The sequence below is a fragment of the Actinia tenebrosa genome, unplaced genomic scaffold (genome assembly GCF_029948245.1).
Source record: "Actinia tenebrosa isolate PJP-AT-01 unplaced genomic scaffold, QUT_ActTen_1.0 PGA_scaffold5__44_contigs__length_20552954, whole genome shotgun sequence".
Lineage (NCBI taxonomy): Eukaryota > Metazoa > Cnidaria > Anthozoa > Actiniaria > Actiniidae > Actinia > Actinia tenebrosa.
In genome coordinates this window covers 17,432,781-17,442,643 of record NW_028292582.1, presented here as the reverse complement: position 1 = coordinate 17,442,643, position 9,863 = coordinate 17,432,781, and the positions used below count along the sequence as shown (strand labels likewise).

Genomic DNA, 9,863 nt, shown 5'->3' with positions numbered 1-9,863 from the left:
AAAAGAAAATTAATATGAATTTATGAATCAAATGTGATATTACGGATTTTTTTGGTAAATAGTTACACTTGAATCTGCTAACCCTACCCCCCTCAAAAGTATTTTGTCCTCACCCTAGTCTCTCACCTATTGCTTGGAATGCCTGCTGTTTTCTAGTTATTGTCATTCTTCGTTACTGTTTAGTTGGTTCAAAATGGCTTCAGTTTCCTGTATCATGCAAGAACACGGTGAAGTGCTCTGTAATGGAACCAAATATGTCCTTGAAGAACAGCCTTTAAACTACAAGGATAACCTGTTTTGGATATACCTTGGTGTATACGTCTTACTCGTACTTTTTGCTGGTAAGTCAGTGTAGATTGTAAAGCTTGTATTTGTTTTTTGGTATTGTAATTTCGGCTGTGCTGTACAAATCATATTGAACTGGAGATCCTGAAGCATATTCCATGCTAATAAAAAGACTCATTGTAGTTATTTATACTCAACCTCTATGTTTATGGTTAATACCAAATGTTTTATTATATTAGTTTTGCAAAGTTCCAAGATTTAGTATACCCGGAGAGTATAGAATGAAGTGTATATTATCATGTCTAAAATCATCTTAGAGAGCTGTATTATTAATGTGTTGTTCCAGAAATTATTTTAAAATTATTTATCAGAATTTTTTAAAGACCCCACCCCTGCACATTCTAATTTTCTTCCATACAAACTCTGTAATTTCGTTCTTTCTCTGACCCCACCCCTTCGGAAATTCCAAATTCCTCTTTGGAAGTGGTATGGATAATTTCTGGAACTAAACAATATCATATCAAATTTAGTGCCATAATCACATAGGTTTGAAATTCTCTAGATTTAGCTATCATTTACATAAAGAAGTATGCACACAGCTTGAAAACTATGGCGTTCTAACCTGCCAAAAATCAATTTTGATATGGAACATTCACCTTCATGCATCAACATTCAAGTTTTGCTTGCAACTTTCAAAACATTGTCCTCCAACATTCAACATTCAAGACATCGTCCTCCAACATTCAACTTCACATATCAACATTCAAGTTTTGCCTGCAATTTTCAAAACATTATCCTGCCACATCTCGTCTATCATTAATGCCTTTTTTTGGATTGGAAAAATCATAGGAAATAGCAAAAAATACACTGAGAGATTGATAGATGCAGAGTGTGTAACTGAGCAACCAAGAGAGGAGACAGTAAAATAATTATGTTTCCTTTCTGGACTGCAAGCAAGTGCACTCCTATTACAATTTTTTTAAATTATTATATAAAATTATATTTTCTTCAGTTCCGCATCAGTGGAATTATTTAAATTCATCTTGTTTTAACAGTAGAGTGATATAACACAAACCAAAATGCAAATCCCAGTTTACAACAAGAGTTGACTGTAGCTGGGCCCCTATATGGAGTCCCTATCCTCCCACACCACTCAAGAGCTTTTGTCATTGATGTCAAAATGAAATACAATACATTTTGGGGCAGCTGGTAGGTGCTTGGGAACTCAACTTTCAAGTTCGCAACATGCAATTACCTGTCAAACAAAGACTTACGACAAAAGTTTGAAGTTGAAAGTTGGTGTTTATGAGTTCTAATGTTGACATATGACAATGGGTGCCCCATCCCCTTTTCAATCTCCAGTTCCTGAAGCTGAAAGTTGCTGTTTGTGAACTTTATTTTGGAACAATGTAAAATCCAATGCTGAGGTATGACATTAAATGTTCCATCTCAAGTTTATGAAGGTTTGAAGCCAAACTTCAGTACTATGTGAACTAGAGTGTCGATGCATGAAGTTGAATGTTCCATGTCAACATTGATTTTTGGCAGGATTGGAACACCATACAAAACTGGTCACACATTAGGGACTTGCCAGTTAATAGTGATAATTAATGATCCTATATACATCTAATTGCAAGGAGGTTGTCAAATAAAATTAGCAAAATACTTAAATACCAAATAGGAATTTAAATTTTCTTGATATGCATAATAAAAATACCAACAAAAAAAATTGTTAAAAAATATTAATCTCGTATGGCCTTGCATTGGACTAGATTACTGGACAGGCAGCTATTATTTCACAGCTGAGCACTGGAAGAAAACCACAAACTGCAAGATTAAGTTTAAATTGTTAACTATTCCTTATTTGTTTTTTTGTAATTTGTTTTTTTTTAACGACAGATTCCTTGCAATTAGGCAAGTGTAATCATATCCTATTAATAAAACAATTGATATTGCTACATAGGATTGATGTCAGGTTTAACAATGGGACTGCTCTCACTGGACATCCTTAGCTTGAGAGTACTTGAACGAGGTGGGAAAATGGAAGAGAGAAAATTTGCCAAGAAGATATTACCCATCGTAGAAAAACATCATCTTTTACTTGTGACATTACTGTTGGCCAATGCTGGAGCTGTTGAAGCTATGCCAATATTCATGGATAGAATCTCTAACCCTGTTATTGCCATTTGTGTCTCGGTTACTGCAGTGTTATTCTTTGGAGAGTAAGTTAATTTTTGATTTAGTTCTTATAATCTACCTATAATATAGTTTTAGTGGTAGTCTTGCCACAGAATCCTTCAATGCAGCCTTATCTTAACCAACTGACCGATGCAAATGGTGTTGCATGATGCTGAAAGAGAGGTGTAAAGCAAGCACTAGCAGTTTCTTGGCTTCTTGAATGTCATTTTTTCTTACAAGCAATTGTTTGGAAATTAATATGCTGATGTCTATCTAGTTTTCATTTATCGAATACAATACCTTTATTGTTACAGAGTAGTTCCACAAGCACTGTGTACAAGATTTGGTCTAAAGATTGGTGCTACACTCGCTCCGTAAGTCTGATGTTAACAAACAGGCATTGCTCATAGCTCCTTACAATTGATGCTTTATCATTAAGGGATTGGGTTTGAGGAAGAATTGCATCCATCTATCCATCCATTCGTCCGTCCGTCCACTGTCCGTTCGCCCGTCCATCCGTCCATCAAACCTCTCACTCATTCATTGTTCCACCCATCCATTCTTCTATCCATCTCTTCACTAATACAAATTAAAATAGTGGAAAGTCAAGTAGCATATTATAGTTTTTGATTTTACTTTATAAAATAATTGGGATATTACATATTACATGCGCTACGATTGGTTGAAAACCATGTTTGATGAGAGTATCAAAACACTCATTTTAGCGCGCGTGAGTATTGCAACTGTAAGATTTTAATCTATTGTGCGCGCTCATTGGTCAGTTTGAACAAGACGGCAGGTAGGGAGAATTTACTTAAATTTGCATTTTTTTGGATCTTTTCACGAGTTTGTTATTTTATAAAACAAATCAAAAACAGTTTTCTGTGTTTGATACTCTGATGGAAACACTTGGGATGTTGGGAGAACACTCGAGAAGCTGGAAACCACTCCACTACACGTCAGTGGTTTCCTACGCTCCTCTCATGTTCTCCCAACATCCCGCGTGTTTTGATCAGAGTATCAAACACGGAAAACTGTTTTTGATCTGTTAAACAAAGTAACTTAGCTGTAAATACTTACAGATGTTATATATATTTTGTAGGTTTGTCAAGCTTATGATGTGTTTGCTGTTTGTGATTGCATGGCCAATTTCAAAGTTACTTGACTGTCTTCTTGGACATGAACATTCCACATTCTTCCGCAGAGCAGGTACCTGAAGATTCATGCATGCAATCCTGTTATTTGTATGCTGTCTGCAAGTAAATGACTTCAGTATGCATACTGGTTTCTTATTAGCCCTATTATGTTTATATTATAGTCAGTAATTCTTCTTAAAGCTTTAAGAAGGATACATGTCAAGGCCAGTCAGAGGCCTCATTCAAAAAGTAAAATGCCGATATTACTTAATTGAAATGACTATAATTTACTAAAATCATAATCATTTATTCTCTCTGGAAAGAGTAATATGGACTTACTGTAGAAAAAAAAAACAGATATGGTACAAACAATCTCTTGGCAATGGGGTAGGGGTTGACAACCAGTAATAGTTCAGCCACAACAAGATTGAACGTTTGCTAGTGAACATGGTGCATTGTGGTCTAATAAAACATCTTTTGCCTATCATCCAATATATAGTGTAGTTTGTACCCAAGCTAGACCAGGATGCATCATATTATATTTATCAAACTCAGATCTATATTTTCTCAAATTACAGTATATTACACTTTAATTGAGCAATTTTATTGTTATTTTAAATATTTTCTTCTTTTAGAGCTCAAAGAACTGGTTGATCTTCATAAGGAATTTGCACATGGTAATGAGGAGCCTTTGAGAGATGATGAGGTGTTAATCATCCAGGTACCTTTCACACTAAGTCCTTTTTTCACACATTCTTTTTCAAGGTATTTAATTGATACAGTCATTTTGGTCATAGATTGAACTTGAACTTCTGACGTCATTTTCCTGCCAAATATGTAATATTCAGAAAAAGTAAAATGAACAAATAGCAAAGAACATTGACCTGTGTTGAAATAGAAAAGTTACTTTAAGCTTTGCCGATTTTAGGTAATTTTTTGTCCAACATATATTTAAGAGATTTTATTTCCCAAATGAGAAAACATCTATTACAGTATTTTATCCCTACTGATTTGAATGCCATGAAACCCCCCCCCCCCCCCCTAATTCTTTGTTAAAATATGACTCAGTTTTCTTTCCATTCCTCTTACCTGCAGGGAGCTTTAGAAATGCGTAATAAGACTGTAAAAGATAGGTACACCCCACTGGATAAAGTCTTCATGTTAAGTTGTGATGAACAACTGGATGACGATGTTATGAAAAAGGTTATTGATATTTTTATTATTTATTCATACTCATATGAATCTTTAAGAAAAATCAGGTCAAGGATTTTCCCAAGGGGAGTGATGCGATCAAAATACTATAAGATGTGACATCATCATGAACTGTAGAGAGGGAGGACCTATCAATAGCAATACAACAAACTAACGAGCCTGGGTTACTTTTAAATCGTTTTCTTCTTAATCTTTTATTGAAAATAAACGTTTTATTTCGCAGGGGCGGCGTAATCGGTGGACCGAATTTTTTGGGGGGGCCTGGCCCCCCCACAAAATATTGGTTCACATGAAATATAAGTGCATAGATTCGATTTTTAATACTGTTATTAAGATTTTTTGCAGTGCCATCCCAAAGATATTCAGCTTCCGCCGCCCCTGTTTCGTGCACCTTCGAGTAATGAATTTTGAAATTCCTCGATTTAGATGCGCAGCGCCTACTATTTTCCATGTGCTGTGTATCTATCTACATCGTGTTATAATTACATCGAAGTTCGAAGTTCACCAACGAAGTTCGTTGTGAACTTCCGAAGTACGATACGAACTTCGGAAACTAACCGTCAAAAGTTATATGAAACGCACTGTAAACAAAGTTTCTGGAAAACCTTTAACAATTATATCATATAATTAGTTATTATTAATCATTCATGACATTTGCTGTTTTTCTAGATCATCTCATCAGGGCACTCAAGGGTCCCTGTCTATCAAGGAGACAAAGAAAAGATCATTGGTCTCCTATTGGTCAAATCCCTGATTCGTTTAGACCCTAAAACTGCGACGCCCGTCAAGGATGTTTACCGATCTAAAGAAGGGTCACTTCTCACTTGTAACATGCACGAACCCCTCTTTGAATTGTTGGATAAATTCCAAACTGGGAAAAGTAAGTGGAAGAATTGGGGTTCTTGTTCTTCATTTAGGCGTTCAATGAAAGTCAGTAACAGAATTCCTACTCATGTGGAGTCGATTTTTTTTAAATCACAAATTTGAAAAGAAGCACAAGTCACAGTCGATACAATTTCAAAAAGTAAAACGAAGATAAGAGCTTGATCCTTAAACTGAGAGCAATCTAAGGTTGACAACAATAATTAAGAAATAAGTAAGGTGACAAAACTATAGGTAAATATGTTTGAAGAAAGGCATAACCACGCCGTGATTGGCAGAAAACGAGAGGGTGGAGTGCTTCTTAACAGTTCTCCCGTGTTCTTCCAATTCCCAGGTGCTTTATAACTTCAACAGCACAGCAAACAAGTTTTCTATATCTTTTATAAAGCACAAAATAAAATTTAGTGTTAGCATTAACCTTGGTAATAGAGTATAGATCTAACAAGGCTAGCCAGGTGAAAGGTTCTTCTCTTCCCCAGGTCACATGAGTCTTGTGTATGGAAAAGCATTCGAGGAATCACCAGAAAAGGTAAGATGCTTGACTCTACACCTTCATCTTATGCAACAAAATGATATGATTATTACTAGGAAAACCTATATCCTCGCGTTTTTATTCGTCCAGTATCTTATTTTATAATACACTCAATAAAATTACTCGATTCTGATTGGTTAAAAGGAGTACAATTAAATCCCAAATCGTACTCCAGTAGAGTCGCAATTAAGTTGCTCAGTTTTGTCGAGTGTATTATAAACAGTAAATCACACGATCTTCTCATACGAGTCATAATTTATAGATATTCGAGATGTTTTGAAAGTTCTCAAATTGAATTCGCCTAAAGGCTGGTCCAATTTTGAAAACTTTCAAAACATCACTCGTACCTATAAATTCCGAATTGTACTCGAGATCGTGCGATTTCCTATACTAGTTATCCAAGTATTCGAGTTAGAGTACTGTACAAGTAACGCAGGAGAAAGACTGGAGCTAGTACAAATATCCTGCGATATTTTGTACAGTAAAAAAAAAAAAGGTTTTGAAAACTAGTTTTTTAATAGTATTTGTTTTGAAGCATTTTTTGGGTAAAACTAAGCTCAGTTGGATAATAAACAACTTATTAGACATTTTACTGTAGAAAACGAGTGGACATTTTTTATCGGTTGCATTTTGTGTCACCCTATCGGGCTCGACAAAATACAGCAGACGTGGAAAAATATCCACCCGTATTCCAGCCTGACATGTCTAATAAGATGTAAAATGTCTATTTATTCTATTCATGCCATAGACAACCCACCCCCTCCCTCCTGTAACAAATACAGCTATTTAAAGGCTAGTGATTCTTTTTTTGCATGTTGGATACTAAGCCCGGAATGTATTTAGCCTCCTCCGCCGACTACCAGAGTATTCTATATTAATTCTTCAGAAATAATTGGGATTCCTGTGTTGAAGAGACCAAACGAGACTGATATGGACAGGGAAAATTGACATCACCCATAGTGCATTTCGGGCTAAGTATACAACATGGAACAAATACCTTCACTAATCTTTTTTACAATAGCTATATAACAAATGAATATGTGTTGATATCCTAGCGTCTTCTCGGAATCATAACACTAGAAGATTTGATAGAACAGCTGATTCAGGAAGATATCTGGGATGAGACAGATATTCGTGGCGTCAGGCATGGCGTAGAGGGGAAGGTTATTCTAGCACGTGCTAAAATGCAGAGATTAAAGTCAACAGACGAAGGAGGAATCAGATCACCACCTCGGATAAGGACGCAGCGAAGAAAGTCTGAACAGGTGAGAGTCGATAGGCTTCAAGATTTTCAAGCCATGGAACCCATGCCTGCAGGGGTCCAGTGTGTCCATATTAACAGATATCGTGCGCTGTGATTGGCTGAAGGGTCACATAACTATATACTGTGACGGTCCCATTTTACACTCATGCGCAGTAATTACATGCCAATGACTGGCACAAAAACTAGTATCCATGATTGCCAGATGTTTAAGGGGCCGTACCCCGCCTCACTACACTGAAACCTGGTCATATCACACGCTGCTACATTGAATGGCACCATTATCATCATTTAGGCTTCTAACGGTGTATTCGAAAATTTTATTTTTGAGTCGCATTTGCCGTTGGCCGATTTTCTAACAGTAATTTTTCACAATATTGTCCTCGGCTCCTGTTCTCTTGAAAATAGATCGATTTCATGAAGCTTCAGATTCGTGGTAAATAGATTGTCATATTTCTGTCTGCCGAGTTTAGAGAAAATCTATCGATTGCAAGTTGTTGTGCGGCAAAATAGGCAAAAAACGAATCATAAAAATACTGTAATCGATAGATTATACTCGGCAGGAAATGTTATGACAATCTATTTACCAAGAATCTCAGAATATCAGTAATGTGAAGATACAAGCAAGTTGGGTGGGTATCAAAGCATGTGAAAAAACCGAGAATGATCTATAGAAAGTTTGATGTCATTTGTTGTGCTACGATAGGTACCCGCTACAGGGGATGCAGAAAGTATCGTTTGTGTTCCTGGTGGAAGCGAGAAGTTTGATGACCGTCAACCACTCCTCAAGTGAGACTGGACATGTCAATAGCTTATCTCCTTGTGAAATACAACCAATAAGTTCAAGTTCTGTGTTGTTCTGTATCTTCGGGTAGACAACCCTGAAGGAAGGGAAACTCAACAGAGGGAGCACTTGGCCAATAGTAACTTTAAGGTTCGGCATCAACAAGTATCCGGGTATTCCTAAAAACAATTTTTTTATCCCGATTTCGAAAAAATTCTCGTCCACACGTATCTGCCTTTTCGAAAAGTTGCGTTTTTAAGTAACATATTCACCGGATACTTGCGTAGACGGAATGCGAATCCTCAAAGAAAAAATCCCGTTCTTAAAAATATCCCGATACTCGTTGGGGGGGGGGGGGGGGGGCGTGAAAATCTCTCACAACACTCGCGTGTCTTTTTTATTTCTGTTATTAGATGGTATACACTCAGGCGATGCATAATAACAACATAAACTAACTGTACCTAGTGCTGCGGATATGATGTTCAACCTGTTTTGAATAATTCAATAAACAACCTTGGGGTTAATAATAGAATTTTACAATGATTACAATATCGGTAAAATACTGATTTTTTAAAATAAAAAAACCTAAAGGAAATGAATATCCACCAGTTTGTCGTGTGTATCAATGTTGTGTAATAATTTAGTGATGATGTTTTATGATTCAATTTAGATGACCTTGACGTCCACTTCTCGAGACATTCAACCCAAACAAATGATAAAAATAAGGCATTGTATCGTACTGTAGGTTAGACGTTTCAATGCTCCATGTGTCGCTAGGCCGTTTCTAAACAAGTTGCAAAAAAAAAATTTAAAAAAATTGCTCAAAGGCGCGTTTACGCTGACAATATTCCATTGCAACTTGTCGCGCAACAGGATTGCAACACAATTGCAAGAGTGTGCACACCTACAGTGCAACGGAGAATCAATCGTTGGAAATAATCCTACCTTGCAACAATTGATGCAACTTGTCTCGTAACATTTTTTTCAAATTGCGCTGTAGATTACACGCTGCAATTTGAGTCTCGATGCCGTTATGGACAAGTTGCAAAGAAAATTGCTCCATATAATCGCGTCTTAATTCTTAATCAAAACTTGGATGCAACTTTATCGCTGATAAAGTCGTCCTCTTTAGTATTTTTTAAATAGAAAATACTTATAAGGATAAAATCTTTATATAGCGATTTCATTCTCATTAATATAAAGAATACGAATGAAGAAGACTTTACCGGGTGTAAAGGTCCATGCACGTGACGCGTATGGTCGCTCCATCACTTGTGATTATTCATGAGTTTTTGAAATGATTTTTTAGTACTGATGTCAACCATAGTTTCCTTTCCTTTAATTCCATCGGAAGTGATGGCTTTGCGCATGAATAAAAAATAAAGAATCATCTTCTCCTATATCCCGTTTACGATTTCACGTTTTCGGTGTCGTAATTTTTCGCTTTTCCTTGTGCTCTCCTTACATCCTGCGCTTGAAGCTACCATTGATTGTGTCATATTTACAGAGAATTAATGACAATAGTTAAATCAAAAAGAAGTGCCACCGTAACCAATGTATGTAAACTGCTCAAATCCATGCATTTTTAAATAC

The 9,863-nt window shown here is 36.3% G+C and overlaps 1 protein-coding gene across 1 annotated transcript; it reads left to right on the top strand.

The window, feature by feature from the left end:
- Positions 1-171: 171 nt before the first annotated feature.
- On the top strand, positions 172-8,869 carry LOC116287393 (uncharacterized). Its single transcript, XM_031694067.2, has 10 exons — positions 172-341; positions 2,249-2,507; positions 2,778-2,837; positions 3,566-3,672; positions 4,235-4,320; positions 4,695-4,802; positions 5,481-5,691; positions 6,173-6,222; positions 7,281-7,490; positions 8,193-8,869. The coding sequence occupies exons 1-10, from the start codon at positions 194-196 to the stop codon at positions 8,277-8,279; spliced, it is 1,326 nt and encodes a 441-aa protein (XP_031549927.2). The 5' UTR covers positions 172-193; the 3' UTR covers positions 8,280-8,869.
- The last annotated feature ends 994 nt before the right edge of the window (positions 8,870-9,863 follow it).